Genomic DNA, 18220 nt, shown 5'->3' with positions numbered 1-18220 from the left:
AATTGCAGTATAAAGCACGGGTCTTTTCTGTGTGAATAATTTAAATGTTCTCCACATTCAAACTTAAATAGTTGAAGGTATAAAGGAAACGGGGAAAGTTGATTTTTCAAGCTTCCATGGAAATTGTTTCAATTGTAATGGGATGAGAAGCCAAGGTAGATTTCTGATTCCTTGTCTGCTTAATGACTGTTGAGGGGGGAGAGGAACCTTTACACAAACTTTCTAATATCAAACCACAATGCATGTTGCAATTTGGATGTCACCTTTCCTCTTCGTAACCAGTGTTAGTTTGAATGTCATTTAAGTGCTATTGGTCACGTTGGAGTTGATTTAAATATGAAAACCATGTTGAATTACACGCTGCACCGTTTTCTGGTAAAAATGTATTTAAAAAAAAAAAAAAATTAAAGTGCCCTACATTAACTCTTATTAAAGTATGGAAAATAAAACGTTTATTCCCGGATTCAAGTTTCTATGTCGTTAGAAATATTGGTCAGTGACTGAAGGGGAAATATGAACAGAACATTTCAATTTTCAATGAGAACCATGTACAACTATAAGAGGCACAGTGCAAAGTGTACTTCACCATACACGTCACATTGTAGAAGTGTTCTGTTTGTGTTGTATATCTCCGTTCACCTGCTGTCCACAAAATGCTTTTTAAGTTCATTTCTGACGGCTAACCGTGAAAGTTTGTGTCCCATTAGGTCTGTCCATGGATAATGTTTCCATTGTTACATCAGTCATTTTTTATTTCTTCTCCCGTTCCCCAAACTACTATATTCCTCTTGTGTCTGTTTTCTGCGCGTTGTGTGTTGAAAATGCAATACAGAATTTGACTTTTTGCTTGGGGTTAATCAGGTTTGTTGGAATCTACGGCCGTGTCCAGGCTGCGCGAGCGATCAAAACAATTCAAGTAAATTGTGTCCAAGCAGCGAGCGTGCAGAGGCGCGATGCTTGGCGCGAGACAAGTAGTTTTGTATTTGTCGCGCTTGTCCTGGTCACGTGCGCGGGTCAGCCAATGCGTGCAAACCGCTCACGTGATGTCACGCACGGGCTCCCCCCCACGTGCAACTAGCTGTCCAGGAATCGCATGACGTCACCGCGCTCAAACGCTGGCGAGCGCGCACCCACCCTGGACGAGGCCTAAGGGTTTCTGAGTACGAGGGTTCTTTGCACCGAGGATTCCAGGAGCTGAGGGAAGCAGGACCACTTGAGCAGCTATTCCTTGTTCCTGGAAGAGTGCACAGAACAACCCTTGTTACATACAAGGGCATTACCACTCGTTACATGAAGTTTCAAAACCAAAGGGGAAAGCTTTCAGTCTTGTCAGTCTTGCTGCTGCTTGCTGGTCTTCTTGTGTCCGTCTGTTTCCCTCTTTGAAATGCCCGTTTTCTTTTGTGTGTGCGTCTGAAGAACCTACGTCTAACTCATTAGTTATTTTACCTGCTTCTAATCTCTCCTCTTGTAAAGGCCACAAGTGTTTTGCTAAGTCTAATTTGCAACTGTACTCTCCTGATGAAGTAAATGAGTTATGGGCACCGTGTCAAAACAATCCTGATTAGACTTTATTTATTTTTGTAATACTCTCATTTTTCCTTTTGAGAGCGTAGTGGCTTCATGCCATCTCACTCAGAGCCATGAATACATTTTACAGTTAGAAGTACAATACTGTATGTAGTTTTTTTTGTAGAGGAGCATGTTTTTTCAGGTTTGCATAAAAAAATTTTTTTTTTGTACTGGAAATTACCACAACTTTCCCCTTTTAATTGTTGGTGTTTCAGTTAAATACAGTAATGGATAGGAAGTATAAGGTGACAGTGATCTCTTGCATGTCATTACCCAGAATCCCTGGCTGCAGTGTAAGCCTAGTCTGAGTGACCAGGGAAAGGCGGGTCTGCGGACCCGTCTGAGATGTGAACGTGCTCAGAAGTGCTGATTATTATTACCTTTTTTTTTTTTTATCTTATGATAAAACACATCGCACCTTTTTTCTTAATCTAACCAGAAGTTGGGAAATACCCAGCCAATGTATGGCATTAAACATGGCGTACTGACCATTTTGGAATCCTTGCCAGTTGAAGTGATTTTGGATGCTTGGCTATTCAAAACAGAATCAATTCTGAACACTTCTTTATCCAAATTGAGCTATCTTTTGTCACCTTGACATCTTTCTAGTATGTAGTTTATAGTCTTGGCTATCTGTTCATGGTGTGAGGCCACATTTTGAAAGGAGTAGCTATTTCAAAGCTCCACATTGAATATCCTTTTAGGCAGTAACCATTGTTTTTTTGAACACTTTGTTTCCTTTCTAGTTTTATTTTCCTTCTTTTTAGTCGTTTTAAGTTCCTGAAGTACTTTTTTTTTCTTTTCTTTTTTTTTTTTGTTTCTTTGTTTGTGTTCTTGCAGTAACAAATACTTTGAAGAGAACTGATGATCCAGCTCGCAAAGCTGTGACCATGGAACTGGACCCCAACAGGTTTAAGTGCAAGCTTTTGGATTGCTCAAAATCTTTTCGCAAAGCCAAACTGCTGAACTACCATATGAAGTATTTCCACGGAGTTGAGAAATCCGAACATGATCAGATCCCTGTGACCAGGCATATGCAAACAAGAGGTTCTTTAGCTCACGGAAAGGCTAACCGGGAACCCCCAAAGAGGAGACGTACCACCTCTGGTTCTTTGCGTAAGGAAAATGCTTCCCTTTTGACCCGTAGGTGTAGATGGTAATACAGTAACGTAGTAACTGTGTAATGCCGCCTAGTATTACGGCTTTATGCATAGCCAGACTATTCTTGCCACACCCGTATCCCAGGATTTGCCATTCCGACCGTAATGAAACAAGAGCAACCATGCAATGCCAGTACAGCACTACCTGTGTGCCGGTGTTGTTTTCTGTTGCTTTTGCATACTCGGACATGCCAAGGAGCGTCGACATCAAATGACCCAAAGTTGCTGGGATTTGAGGGTTTTGACTAAAAAGTAACATTGATGATAATTAGCACTTTTCCCATTACAAAGAGCAACCTTAAAGTCGACCTGCCGATGCTGAAACTCTGTGAGACTCCATCCAAATCGGAGAGACTCACAGAAAACCAGCTGGCGTTGGCATGTCTACACGACCAGATATATTAAAAGTATGACCTTTCCAAACTGTTGTAAAACTGCCAACATGCAGAAGTCCCACAAAGTAAAATATGTATATGAAAAGGGGAGGTAACCAGGTACGTAAATGAAGACTGCATACTAAGAGTAGACGACGGTGCACTAAAGAATTTAAACTCCTGAAACCCAGAGGCTTGTAATTACCATGTATAAAAGCTAACCCCTCATCTTAAAATGAATTTCATTTGGGAATTTCGGAGAACTTTGGTCATTGTAGGGGGAAAAATACCAAGTTTGATTTGATGGTTTTGGAGTCCCCTGACTGGCAGCTCAATTGTATGTCTCTTTAGGATGCTTGAATACACAATTGTTAATATCTCATGGTTTGTACCTTGTATCCTGCTTTAGGAGATGCTCAGATAACATTGTTCCTGCCCTGTGTATATAACCTGGGACTTGTTTGTGGGGGGAGGGGGGAACTGGGTACATTTCTGTTTGTGAGGTCACTTGGTAACAGACCTTTGGCAGACTTGAAGCTGTCCAGTGGCTATTTTGGAAGAGGGTAGTTTTTTTTGTTGTTAAAGAATAAAATGTATCTGGAATTGGATGGGTTTTCTGTGGTCCTGCCCCAGTCCGTGTGTTCCCATTAGGTGCGGCTCAGTGAGCAAAGACACTGACTGTGGCACTGAGTTTGAATCGGGAGCCTGGTTCAATTCCCGGTGTCGGCTCCTTGTGACCTTGGGCAAGTCACTTTATCTCCCTGTGCCTCAGGTACCAAAATCATAGCTTGTAAGCTCCACGGGATAGGGATCTGTGCCTGCAAAATGTCTATAAAGTGCTACATAAAACGAGCAGAGCTATACAAGAACATGCTATTATTATGTTATTTCAGAGGAAATATGTTTGTGCTATTGCCACCAACCATTGAGTCAGACACAATACTTGTGTGCACCTGTCTCCCACAGGTCCCCAAACAAGTTTGATTCACCCCATTGTCTCGTGTCTTACCCTGGTTAAACTGCAGACACATTCTGGGTCGTGCCGTGCAAAAACACCGTGGGTGTGGCACGCTGTATGGAATGTATGTAACATGGATAGGAAGCCTGCTGCTGCATTATACAGCTCAGCCCGAAACAAGGAAGTACCAAACCGTGGCTCCACCAACTGCACTTTGTCCTTTTGGACTCACGTCTTGGGTTGGTTCCTGTTGTCGCAATACAGATTCCGTCACTAAGATCACTTTCTCCATTGGCATCTGTTTTGTTTGGATGATTTTTTTATTTTTTTTTATAGCAAAAGCTGATAGTCTGGAAGTAGTGACAATATTTGGTTTATGCTTTGATCATTACAAAAGGGGCTATTTCCATCCATGGCTAATACAAAGGGCTTTTTCTTTTGGGTTTGGAAATTAACTTGGTGCTTTAGTTTTCTGGCTGCTATATATTCATAAATTTTTATTATATGACCGTGTGAGATCAAAGGCTGCACTGATGGACCTGTGAACTTCCCAGGCTGTTAATATGTGGGGAGGAATTTGCTGCAAGAAGGTGACTTGTGGTGTGCAGCTCAGATCCTTTATCAATGTTTTCCAGACCTACCCTTGTAATCAGCCCATATTGTTGAACCACCCTGGTTAGAATAATTGACCGCTCTTCTTTCCATACTGATTGGAGTTTGGTTCCAAGGAAAGCCTTAAGCTGTTAAATGCTTTGCTCGTTGTAATATCCATCTTTGTCTCCTTGCTTACCCCATGGATGCCCTATTTATCTAATGTTGTGTTAGTGCCTCCATCCAATTGAAAAAGCCACCAGTACTAGTTCTGAAACCGGCATGACCATGTCCCTGTGCACTGTAAACGCCTATTTATTTGAAGCCGATAATCCACCTTCCCATCACCATGAGGAAGTTGTCCCTCCTTGTCTTTGCATGGCCTTCATAATACTGTGACCGATTTTTCCACTGGGAAACTGTTAGCGAGTGCGAGACCCTTTGTTAAAACCGCAGGACGGATATATGACACGAACGTGACATTTATTGCAGAAAGTAACATTTTGGCAGGTTTTTGTCTTTTTCACAACTCTCAACCAATCAAAATATAATCCGGTAGTGATATTCTTGGTGGAAACCAGGATGCTTTTTGTGTAACATAGGACATAAAACTGGATGACTATGTATACTGCATGTTTGGTAGATTGGGGGCGGGGGGAGGGGGTGGTGTAGGGAAAACTGCGTTCTTACAACCAATGGGGAAATAGGCTGACTGGGAGGAGGACCACATGGTTCTGTCGTCAAATGGGGTGCTCTGATGGTCACACCTTGGCTTAAGAGAAAAGTGTGTAATGTTCATTGCGTTACTACATGGTCAGTACTAGTTCCTCTGCCTTTAGTTTTATCCTGTTTGCTCACCAGCCCTGACTAGAGAGAGGATGTTTGGTGACTCTCTGTTGGGGGTGGAGGTGAGGGGGAGGGAAAATAATTAAGCTTTGTAAACTATAAATCTGTTTCTGTCTGCCCCCCTCCCCCTGTTTAGACAAACCTCTGCAAATATCACTTAGGAGTTCGTCACACGACGGGAAAGCTGACAGACTGAATGAAAAGCGCCGCAATTCCACGCCGGCGGCGAACAGTTCCAACGCTCACCGCCCTTTGCTTCGAGATAAAAGCAAAGAGAACCAGATCCACAAATCCCATCGGAAGCCGGACAAGCAGTCGCCGGACAGTGGTAAGAATGGGAGCTGTGCTGAAATACCTTGTAACGGAGAGAGGTATTTATTTTAATCGCTTTTAAAGGTGCAATCCCACACAGCCGGCCAGAGAAACTTTTGTAATTGCAAACATTAACACACTAATTGGCTAGTCTAAACAAATGCTATGAAGAATCCTGCTTTCATTTAGGGGGGTTAGGGAGATGGCATGTTTTTCTTGAGGGCCTCTGAATGGGGAATGTTGAGGCCTCTCTTTACACTTGGCCCACCCTTTCCTTATCAGAGGCCAATACAGGGGAGGGAGGAGGTGTTTGCCTGTGCAAACTCTTCTTGAACACATTGACATCAGACAGAAGAACTCAAACCCCCTCCCAAGTCTCCAACTTCATTTGTAAGCACGGGAAGCGAACCGATCTAAAACAATAATAATAAGGTATCAATAACCCAGTTGGGATCCCTTAAATAAGTCACTGCCCTCAGTACACTTTGGTGCTGGCAGGGATTGCCCTGTACATGGCCTGCCCATTGCTCTGTAATGAGTTGCTGTCCCTTCGGGCAGTGAAGGGGTTACAGTGATGGAGGGCCACACGCCAGGATTCCCGAGTTCCTGCAGCAGCGCAGGAAACGTGCTTTGCAAACGGCCTCCTGGTTGTGCCGCCAACTTACAGGCCGGTTCTGTTTTTAGTCTCCCACAAATAAAATGTTTTATGGTGATTTTGCAGCTTCCCGTGAATTGATTTTTACTTGTTAAAGCAGAATGCCGCCATTAAGCCGCGGTCTCCGTGTGCTCCTGATAAATGATGGGAGAGGAGTAGGATGCCACTTTCAGATTACACCGCTCTAGATTTTATAGTCTGTAAAATGCAACGTTGCCTCCCCCCAAAAATACTATACGTTCGTCATTTATGTTTGCTGGTGGCGCCAGTATATGGCAGGTATAAAAAGACATTAAAGGCAATTTGCCATAGAAATTACAATAAGTAGATTTCCCCCCCCCCCCCCCCCCCCAACTTAATTTTATTTGCAGTTTTTAATGGGATTCAGAAAACAAAAAGGGAACATTCAGGACCACACCGAGCAGTTTTCGCATCATGTAACATATGGGCCAATCAAGCCAACTTTTCATTTAAATTTGAACAGTAATGATGGGGTTAAATTAACAGCTACTAATAACACATTTAAATAATAGACCAGACAAATACAGAGGGAAGGAGGGGAGGGGGGACACCTTCTTTATCAGCCTTAGGTTTTTAACTTGTCTATGTATGTATGTATGTATGTCTTTATTTATGTAGCGCCATTAATGTACATAACGTTTCATAGCAGTAATACACGTGACAATCATATAGATAATAATATAAATAACACAAAGGGGAGAAGGGCTTCAGACATACAAGTAATATTTAGGAAAAGGAGTCCCTGCTCCGAAGAGATTACAATCTAATTTGTTGGTATGAAGAACGTACAAAGACAATAGGAGGGCGTTCTGGTAAGTGCGTCTGCAAGAGGCCAAGCTTAATGTATGATGTGTTAATTATCAGCCACGGTGCTACTCGTATGCTTCCTTAAGCAAGTGTTTTAAGGTGGGTCTTAAAGGTGGATAGAGAGGGTGCTAGTCGGATATTGAGGGGAAGGGCATTCCAGAGGTGTGGGGCAGTCAGTGAGAAAGGTTTAAGGCGGGAGAGGGCTTTAGATACAAAGGGGGTAGAGAGAAGACATCCTGGAGCAGAGCGCAACAGTCGGGGATGGTGCATAGCGAGAAATTAGGGCTGAGATGTAATGAGGAGCAGAAGAGTGTAAAGCTTTAAAAGTGAGGAGGAGAATTGAGTGTGTGAGGCAGGATTTGATAGGATGTTAAGAGAGGGATTTCAGCAGGGGAGATGCGGAGACAGATTTCGGAAAGAGTAGAGTGATTCTGGCAGCAGCGTTTAGGATAGATTGTAGGGGAGACAGGTGAGAGGAAGGCCGGACAGCAGGAGATTACAGTAATCGAGACGGGAGAGAATGAGGGTCTGAGTCAGAGTTTTTCCAGCCGAGCAACAGAGAAAAGGGCGTATCTTGGTAATATTGAGGAGGAAAAAAACGACAGGTTTTTGCTACCTTTTGAGTGTGGGAAGAGCATGAGAGAGATGAGTCGAGTGACCCCTAGGCAGCGTGCTTGGGCTACTGGGTGAATGATAGTGCTTCCAACAGTAATGTGGAAGGAGGTAGTAGGGCCAGGTTTGGGAGGAAGTATGAGGAGCTCTGTTTTTGCCATGTTAAGTTTAAGTCGACTGAGGGCCATCCAGGATGATAAAGCAGAGAGACATTCAGAAACTTTAGTCTGTACAGCAGGTGTAAGGTCAGGGGTAGAAAAGTACATTTGTGTCATCAGCATGTTATCATTTACCTATTACCTATAAGAAATACTCATTGTTCCAGGCCTTGCCCGAACAACCTCGGCGGGAACGATTTTTCCATCCTATATAAAGGCCATTTTCTCTATTGTCTCTCTGTCCCCCTTCTCCGGCAAACCTCTCAGATCTGGGAAAACTTATGGCAGTTCTCTCTGAGGAATGCAGTGAGTTTCTCCATAACAGAGATATGCCATATCCTACTTTTATCTCTCAAACAATCCAGGGGGAGCATATAAGGGAAAAGAAGACAAACAATATAAGTGCAGATGTTAACTGTGTCTAGAATAAAACACCGAGTAGGTTCTTGGCTCGTATGTGCAGCCTACTCACAGGATACAGAAGAATAACAGGCTCCCATCCGATGGTGTAGACAATAGTGAGAGAGATAAAAAAACTCCTGACGAAGCCGGAACAGTTCTACTGGGCGAAACGCATAGAGTAGCTTTTTGGACTTGGAGGCGATCTGTACTCAACCATCCCAACCGTGAAGGTGACGTCAGACGCTCCGACGGAGCAGAGGCGGACCCTGCAAACATCCCACGAGTAGTGGAGAATTACGGACTGAAGGGAGGCGGTGAGCAGTGCAGTGACCCACATATTTACTATTGAGTGATACATGCCCTTATTTTATTGCACAATTGTGAGTGCGCATTTTATATTTTATACATAGACAGAATTTACTTTATTGATCTGTGCTATGTAGTTTTTCTATCTCTCTCACTATTGTCTACACCATCGGATGGGAGCCCTGATCAGCACACATCCACCTCATACCACGGGTAGCAGTCCTTCTTGCAAGTGCCTGTTATTCTTCTGTATCCTGTGAGTAGGCTGCACATACGAGCCAAGAACCTACACAGTGTTTTATTCTAGACACAGTTAACATCTGCACTTGTATGGTTTGTCTTCTTTTCCCTTATATGCTCCCCCTGGATTGTTTGAGAGATATCCATACACCTTGGAACCCGTGCAGACAGGTCCCACCAGAGGGTTTGAGCTGGGATATTAGGCCTTTATTTATTATTTTTTACCCACTTTTCACCATTGGAAAACTGTTTTCCTAAGTGTAATATTTAGTTTAGCACATTCACTGTTTATTATTCACTTATAGTTGTTTGCGCCTTTGTCATTCACCTTCACGTATCCTACGTTTAACCATGACTAGAGAGGGAGCAATACAGCCTCTTGTGGCTGACAATAAGTAGGTAATTTTTAAGTGCCTACAGTGGTTTTGGGAGGAACGATCCAGTCAAACTTGTGTTTTTTGCACGCAGTGAAAGACACAGACAAGATTAAAGAGAAGTTTAAGGACTTGTTGAAATTGAAGTCAAAGAAGAAGAAAAAGAAGAAAAAGAAATTAAAATCAGGTAAAGTTTGTCTTCTCTCCAAGCTAACGTGTGGACAGGTCACCCTTCGGTCAGTACGTTCATATTTGATATAATGGAGTGTTTGGATTAATAATTCTGTTGCACAAACGAAACGAAATGTGTTTTTGGTGGAATGAAATGGGAAAGTTTTACACAGGCCCGAGAACACAATGTAAAAATATTAACGTATTCAGTTTTCACAAGAAACTATTGATTTTCACTTAATGGGGGATTGCCTTTTTATTTGTATGGGACAGGAGTCTGTGTAAAAAGGTTGGCACAGAAATGTTCTGTGGCACTCGCTGCCTGTGCTGGGGGGGGCGGGGGGGTCTGAACCCTTGGAATAGGTGCCTTATTTTGCCTTTTGGTTGGGCTTTACCTGCAATATGTGCAATTGTGTTTTTTTATTATTATTATTATTATTTGGGTGGGGGGTTTATTATACAACATTTTAATGCGTTTCCCTGCATGTTGCTGTTTTGTCATCTTCTTTTTATTTATTTTTTTCAGAGTTCTCAGGGAGTGAGGAAAACATTGACATATCTAGGGAGTTGTCGCCCCAAAACGCGCTTATATCGCAGTCTAGTAACGACTTCAAATCTTCATACTCCCTAAAAAGCATGCCGTTAAGGAGCTCTGACGGACGCCGTAGAGATACCGCCAAAATAAGTGGCAAGTAGCAGTTTTTGTGGCATTGCATATTAGTACAGATTACAAGCTGCACCTATACATGTGAGCAGAAAAAATTCTGCAAGCTGGTATACTGGTGTCTTCCCGCCACGGGGAGGTGTCTTCCCGCCACGGGGAGGTGTCTTCCCGCCACGGGGAGGTGTCTTCCCGCACGGGGAGGTGTCTTCCCGCCACGGGGAGGTGTCTTCCCGCCACGGGGAGGTGTCTTCCCGCCACGGGGAGGTGTCTTCCCGCCACGGGGAGGTGTCTTCCCGCCACGGGGAGGTGTCTTCCCGTGAGTGGCACTGCTTGGTAAATATAGCCCTGTATGTGTAAAGTGTCTTCCAGCTTTAGAAGGTTTCTTAAGCGGTAGCACCGCTTGGTAAATATGAACCATTGTGCTTTAAAAACACTTGGTGCTAGTCTAGCAATCACATGGTTGATCTGTCCCCAATGTCTGAATTGGGAGAGGAAGCCTGCTGCTCTCGGACACCTTTTGAGATATACTGTGAAGCTCTGCCCTCCAGCCAAGTGAAAGGTGGCCCCTGTGTGTCTCTGAGCCCACTAGAAAACGAGCAGGGTGTTCACCGACTGCTTTAAATGTCCCAACCACTTTGACTTTCAATGAAACGTTATGACACGTGCTCCCCCTTCGTTTCGTTTTCCGATAGACGAGGACACGTTAAGCGACTCCTGTACGGAGAGTTTGCTTTGGAGCGACGACGATTACAATCAAGAGATTGATGTGACAAATGCTGACGAGGAACGCGACGAAGATGAGGGCGAATGTGAAATTGTCCGTTGCATGTGTGAGGTGCAGGAAGAGAATGACTTCATGATTCAGGTAGGGCCTCTGCATGGAGTTCCAACCGCATGCTTTCTCCTGCCCTCCACCTGAGAGCCTTTTGAAGGAAGTGCATAGCACAGACCCAAAGTAAACTCTTGTATGTAGCCCTACTCTTTACAGTTTTCATTTGGAGTATGCTATACGGTTGAGTTTGTCATTTTTTTTTTACCCACCATAACTTTTAAGGTGTGGTTGAAACCTATCCCAGCTTCAAATTGCCACGTCGGTATAACTGGCCTCACACTGAGACCAAAAAAGATGAAACCGCCCTCTGTGTGTAGGGTTACTGGCTATGCTCTTTAACCCAGGCTGTGCAGGAAAGCTATGTAATGTGGCAGGCATAAGCTTGTAGGAGTCCATGTCAAAATGGATTTTAAGCAAAAGGTGTCACTGTGCTCATTTGCATGTCATTTCCCAGGATCCCTTGCTGCAGTGGAAGCACTGTATGCTATTAGATAATGAGGAAAGGCGGGGTTGCAGACCGGTCCCAGGCATGTGAATATGTGCTTGCAAGTGATATTTTCATGTGCTGTATGCTTTACAGTTGGGAATCCTGAGGGGTTCCACGTCGGATGTGGAATCCTAACTGCGCACTTATTGTGCTCCAGTTTGCATGAGAGCAAATAGCTAAAAGGCACTTTCCTATATCTATATAAACTGGTTTAGCTCAGAATCAAGCTGAGAGTAAATATTCCAGGTCTGGATAGAACAGTGTGACATTTTTAAGGCGGTACATTTTGTTTTTGTGCAGTGTGAAGATTGTCTGTGCTGGCAGCACGGAGTCTGCATGGGGTTACTAGAGGATAATGTTCCTGAAAAATATACCTGTTATGTTTGCCAAGATCCACCAGGTATGTCGCAAACCATTTTGCAATGCTCCTTTAACACTACATGTGTGGCTTCAAACTATTTTATCCTGGTCTCTACCCGAGTTGTGTTTTCACTTCCCGATCGGCTCTTCTAGAATAAGCCACCAAGTGGTCCAAGAGGTAACAACATTGTGTTATATAGTAATCACATGGCTTTGCTGGTGGAATAAGATATGTCCTGTGACGTCAGACCACTGGCACAATTCCACTAATCAAATAGTGACTAAGCTTTGTAACAATTATACAACTTCCATTACTCTGTATTATATCAACTGAGAAAGCTGTGAGTGGTGTCATTCTTAGTGACGTCTGTGAGCAGCTTTCAGATCTCCCTTTTTCCCCTCCACTGTATATTCAGGTTTTATGTGCTGCTCACAATCCTCCCCCAAGCAACAATCTGTCTTTACAACTACATTTTATTTTAAAACGAAATTAATCTTTTTTTTTTCTTTATAAATACCGATATGTTGCTAGTTCAGTACATTGCACAGATTGACCTGTTTTTGCCAAAGGATTTAACTAAATGACCCATACTTATGAGTAGAACAAAAACCGTTGCGGATAGTAATGAACTTAATAATTTGACATATTGGATGTGCATTGGGGCATTGGTGTATTGTGGTACAGTTCAGTGCAATGTGTATTGTGGTACAGTTCAGTGCATTGTGTATTGTGGTTCAGTGCATTGTGTATTGTGGTTCAGTGCATTGCCTTAACCAGTTGTAGCTATAAATGAACAACTGAAAGCTGATGTGGAAATGATTTTTATATCTGAGGGCTGAGCTTGACATCCTAAACTACTTCTAGAAATGGTGATCATACAGAACCCATCCATGTGTATTCTGTATGATCTAGGAAAATCACAATCGTGTATGAACTAATTACGTTGGTTTAGATTCGCATTAAGGAGTTTCTGTAAAAACAACTCTATTGGAAGATGATTTCTCATTAGTCATTTTGACTTTTAAGGCAGACACCTGATTTTTACAATGATTTTAGTTGTCTGTAGTATACAAAAACATGGGTTCAGTGTGCTACTTGAGGACCCCAACTCAAGTCTACTTGTTACTGTGTCCATGTTGCATTTCTGTGCATTTCTGTGCGGTTTTCTAGCAGAGGGCCACAGTTATAACATCAGTGTGCAACCAACCATTTGTCCTAAGCCATGATGGTATTCCAGATTTGTTTTTCATACTCTGACGCAATGAAAGGGGGGAGGAGGACGGGGGGGGGGACAAGCTCCCCAAATGTTATATCAGATAAATAGGTTACGTGTACAGTGTGACAGTGTAGCCCATAACGTGACCGTACAGAAGAGAAAGGACTCGCTTGTGCCATACCCACGGCTGTTCTCATCTGCCTGCTTCGTTGCGATCGTTTCAGGTCAGAGGCTGAGTTTGAAATACTGGTACGACAAGGAGTGGTTGAATGACGGCCACATGCATGGCTTGTCCTTTCTGGAAGAAAACTACTCCCATCAAAATGCCAAGAAGATAGTCGCCACGCACCAGCTTCTTGGGGATGTGCAGCGAGTGATAGATGTTCTCCACGGACTTCAGCTGAAGATGAGCATACTACAGTGAGTGATTTCATGCAATATCTTACTACCAGTGAATGTATCAATGGGCCAGGGGAGCGCAACTCCAGTCCTCAAGCCCCCTCCTCTCCACAGGTCAGGTTTTCAGGATATCCCTGCATCAGCACAGGTGGCTCAGTTGAAGACTGAGCCATCTGTACTGAAGCAGGAATACACTTAAAACCTTTCCTGTTGGGCTTCTTGAGGACTGAAGTTGAGCCCCCCTGACTTGAACGAACACACACACACACACACACACTCTCTTTATTGGTATTTTAGTTTAGCTACATCTGTGTGGGGGGGGGGGGTACAGGAAAGGGGAGGTGGTAGCAGCACGGTACAAAAGCAATGACTGTTATACCCAGAGCCCTGGGTCCTCTCCAGAAGTCCATCTGAGGGTTCTCATTTAGGTGAGCCAAACCTATTACACCATCACACTTCTAACATCACTGCTGTAAAGGGTAAATAATCACCAATTTGTGTATAAAAAAACAAACATATAGTAATATTTGAAAATTCGCGTAAACATTGATTGAAATGCTCAAGTATTCAATGAATATTGTCTTACAAAGTCCAGGTAAAGTGCGTTGGCTTATGAATAAAACGAGTGCTTTGCCTGCTACACTGTGGCATCATCATCTTGGGGTGGCGCTTACACCATTACAAGTGTAGTATGGGGAACTTTTTGTTGTCGGTTCCCCATGTTTTGAATGTGTGATTTGGGGGGGGATTTGATGTTCCTTCACTCCTCTTTTCTTTTTTTTTTGTTTGTTTTTTTTGTTTTTTTAAACTCTTACTGTGTTATGTTTCTGCAGACAAAGCTCCCCTCCCTTAACTTTGCTGCCTGACAGGGTGGGCTGAGTGTGAACATGATGCCTGACAGGGCGGGGCTGAGTGTGAACATGATGCCTGACAGGGCGGGCTGAGTGTGAACATGATGCCTGACAGGGCGGGCAGAGTGTGAACATGATGCCTGACAGGGCGGGCTGAGTGTGAACATGATGCCTGACAGGGTGGGCTGAGTGTGAACATGATGCCTGACAGGGTGGGCTGAGTGTGAACATGATGCCTGACAGGGTGGGCTGAGTGTGAACATGATGCCTGATTGACTCCTATTTTCAGTCCACAAAGAGAATCGCTCCAAAAACTCGTTTTTGGGGTGGGGGGGGGTTGTTTTTTTTAAGCATCCTTTTAATTTAATTAGCTTTATTCCGCAGGTGTGTTTTTTCATCACCTGACATTAATTGGTTTTCTTTTTGTTGAGTCCTTATTGTTTTACTACAAGTGGAATTTATTTGCGCAAAGCGTGTATCCACCATCTTCTATTTAAAGCAGCAGTTCAAGCAATATCCAACGTGTTTTTTTTTTGTTTGTTTTTTTTAAATCAGTTCTGTATTATGAGAAAATACTTGTAGCATTTTAAAAAAAATGTTTTAAAGACTTTTAATGTTTCATATGTAGGAAGCATTTCCAAAGTCACACCCCCTTCCTCTTCTGATAGGCTCTGGCTCTTGAGCCCCACCCCCTCTAGCAGTGCACCAATTGTATCTAGTAACTGCCCAGTCAATGATATTCCAGGACTACATTGCCCACAATGCTGTGCGAGAACTGAATTAAATAGCAAGCAATCAATTACATGAGAACAGATTTGATCTGCATCTTAGCTAATCACTTGTCAGTGTGCAGATTGTATTGATGCACATATTGAATGGGAATATATGTGTGTGTGTGTGTGTATATATGTATATATATATATATATATATATATATATATAATCTATCTCATATATATATATATATATATATATATATATATATATATATATATATATATATATCTTTTTATTTTTTTAAACAGCAGCCTGAACTGCCGTTTTAAAGAGTAAGTCTCTCAATTGGGCGCAATCCCTCAGCCAATATTTGAACATTTTAAAAGATTGTCAGAAAAATCACTTTAAGTAATCCAAACCTGAAAAATGTTTCCATTTTTAAAGTCGTGCTTGGTATTTGGATAGAATATAGTGGATGAACGCCATATACGTGTTTGAAATCTTTTGTGCGCTATTTGGCAGGTCGGACTATCCTCGTTACCTAGTCTTCACTACAAAAGTGTATGTAATTAATAGCTCCCTAATTTTAACAGGAGCAGAGATCATCAAGATCTTCAGTATTGGTGCCAGCCGTGGAAGCAGCATGGAGTGGATGAGAAATGTTACACGAGACGCAACCCAGAGGAAAACTCATGCAAAGAAGACTCTACCAATTACAGGACTTTCAATGGGGCAGTGGATAAGCCCACCCCTATACTTTCTGTGGAGGGATCCTATATCACCAGTGAGCACTGTTACCAAAAACCTCGGACCTATTATCCTGCGGTAGAGCAGAGACTGGTTGTGGAAACAAGGAGTTCAACGTTGGATGGTGGGGTGGACAGAATACGACAGAGCAGAGACGACGCGCTAGCTGAAAGACTTGGGTGGGAGTTGGACAGAGAATTAATCAAGACTGAGAGTGAGTCCAAGCATAATTACTGTAAGGTGAGTGTCTCAACGTGTGTGCTTTCTGTTATCCCGTACAGCACCAGTCTACTGTTGCTAGTTTGTGTATTTGACATCTGCACTTGTCGGCAAACTTTTGTAGTAGATTGGCGCTCTTGCATTGCGTTTGAAGTCATGTTATGCTCCTGAGTATTTGCTTGCAACATACATACTGCTAAGCATGTCAAAATGTAGTAACTGTTAGGGGGAAATAAGCAAATTGGCCTGCTTTGCTTTCAGTTCCGATGTTGCAAGGAGTGTTTATAGCCGTGACTATATTGTATAGGGAACATTCCAGCTAAGTTAAACATACATACTAGGGATGTTGATTCTCATTATTTAGCAGCTGTTTTTTCTTTTTGTGGGTTTTTTTTTTTGCCAGTTATGGGTTGTAGTAATGTAACAATAGCGGGCAGACTCGGTTTTCACTGTTTGACAATCTATTAAACAAGCAGTAAGTAATGAGCAATTCTTTATTTAAAGGTGCATGTAAACGTTCGAAGAGGTAAAGAGCACATGACCGCCTCTAGAGCTAAACCTTTCCCATTTGCTTTAGTTGGAGGACTTGTGTTAATCTTGAATGAATATTCTTTTTCTTGGTGCATTTCTATTTGTGGTCACCAGCATTTCACATGGTATAATCCTACTAATAAATGAATTATTTCTGTAAATTGGTCCTTCTCCGAGTAAAGCAGCCATCCAGAGACTGTTCAACCCCCACACCTGGAGTGTTTGCTCATAGTCCTTCTGCTTGGAGCCATGTAGTCCTCCCATTTGGTAGAAAGCTACACTAACCTATTGGGATAAAACAGTTTGGGTACAGGACGTCTGTCCGCTGTAAGATATGATGGTTTGCTACTGAAACTGCCGAGGGCGGAAAGCTTCCTCTAGTCTAACCCATTATTTCTGGATTTAGTGTTCTAGGAAACTCGCAGTGAATCGTGGGTCCATCCATCAAGAAAAAGCTCCACGCTGTCATGTTGTGGAAGATGGGCTTATAACAATTAGCTAATTTTTGTGCTCCTCAGTCTTTCTGGGGATATAATAAAGCAGAAGCAGTTCCGGCTGCTTTTGTTATTAACCCTAACCGTGTATAACCGGTGTGCTTGTGCTTTGCTAGGTGAGGGAGTGCATGTCGAAGAAGACCCCGCCTCCGGAATCTCCCCACACACAGCCCATGGATAACGGTGACGGAGCGGTCAGCTCACAGCTGCAATGGCAACTCAACCTGCTTTCACATTTGGAGTCTCTACAAGATGAAGTCACTCACAGGATGGATTTCATTGAGAAGGAGCTCGACGGTAATTGCATGCAGCTATTCTCCCCTGGGCACGGAATATATTTCATGGCCTTTTACAAAGGCCTGCAGCATTGACAACGTGGATGTTTTTTTTTTAATTCACATGCTGTGGTCCGACAACTTTAAAAGGTTTTATATAGTAGATGAGGTTAAAAAAAAATCCACACAGTTCAATCTGTGTTAAAGGGGCAATCCTGCCCACTGTTTTTTAAAAGGATTTTTTGAATGAGGGGAAGGAGAGAATGGCACTATTTTTGTTCCGGGTTCCCCTGGTGTAGCTTCTGATGACTGTTCACTTCCTGTTTGTTTTTGGGTTTTTTTAAGATGGCGTCTGCGATCATTCAATAGGGAACCTCAACGACCTCTGTTGCGGCTTCCTATTGACTTGTGCTTTGGCTGTGGCTTCCCCGGAGAGAATTTCAGCAACAAAAACTGTTTCCGTGGTATAAAACGCTGCCCAGAGCTGAAAATAGCCCAGTCTAGCTCGGGTGAACCTCTCCCAACCCCCACCCCCGTCCCCCCTGGTTCAAACACCACAAAGCAGAAAAATGCAGCAGAATTTTCTGCTTTATTTTTACTCGTCTGAGATACTGATCCTGTAGTTGTATTTATATTGATCTATATGAGGACAAACAAAAGAACCCTAGTGAAAGATTTGCCAATTATTTCTCGTGAGGGGAAATTCCTTCCAATAACCATTTCTCACTGGATCTGCCTGCTTCCTATGTTTAGAAATAAATGGGATATACAGAATAAGTTTGAGGTCCAACCTTTTCTTGGATCTCTATTTTAGCGACCTACAGAATATTGAAACTGCAATAACTTGAAAGCCCGTGAGGGGGTTAATCGT

At 42.9% G+C, this 18220-nt stretch overlaps 1 protein-coding gene across 7 annotated transcripts in view; it reads left to right on the top strand.

The window, feature by feature from the left end:
- PHF20 (PHD finger protein 20) overlaps nucleotides 1-18220 on the top strand; it is a 52176-nt gene that overhangs the window by 31273 nt on the left and 2683 nt on the right. For 3 of the 7 annotated variants that reach the window (XM_075572509.1, XM_075572511.1, XM_075572508.1), the window contains 9 exons: nucleotides 2410-2685; nucleotides 5635-5826; nucleotides 9480-9572; nucleotides 10083-10244; nucleotides 10913-11085; nucleotides 11816-11939; nucleotides 13341-13536; nucleotides 15677-16070; nucleotides 17191-17371. In XM_075572509.1, coding sequence (XP_075428624.1) covers nucleotides 2410-2685; nucleotides 5635-5826; nucleotides 9480-9572; nucleotides 10083-10244; nucleotides 10913-11085; nucleotides 11816-11939; nucleotides 13341-13536; nucleotides 15677-16070; nucleotides 17191-17371 — 1791 coding nt within the window. The remainder of the gene's footprint in view (nucleotides 1-2409; nucleotides 2686-5634; nucleotides 5827-9479; nucleotides 9573-10082; nucleotides 10245-10912; nucleotides 11086-11815; nucleotides 11940-13340; nucleotides 13537-15676; nucleotides 16071-17190; nucleotides 17372-18220) is intronic. The other 4 variants (XM_075572514.1, XM_075572510.1, XM_075572512.1 and 1 more) reach the window with 2 other exon arrangements.

Source organism: Ascaphus truei, chromosome 15, assembly GCF_040206685.1.
Source record: "Ascaphus truei isolate aAscTru1 chromosome 15, aAscTru1.hap1, whole genome shotgun sequence".
Taxonomy (NCBI): Eukaryota; Metazoa; Chordata; class Amphibia; order Anura; family Ascaphidae; genus Ascaphus; species Ascaphus truei.
The sequence above is the reverse complement of the archived record's forward strand: the minus strand, read 5'-3'. Positions and strand labels throughout refer to the sequence as shown.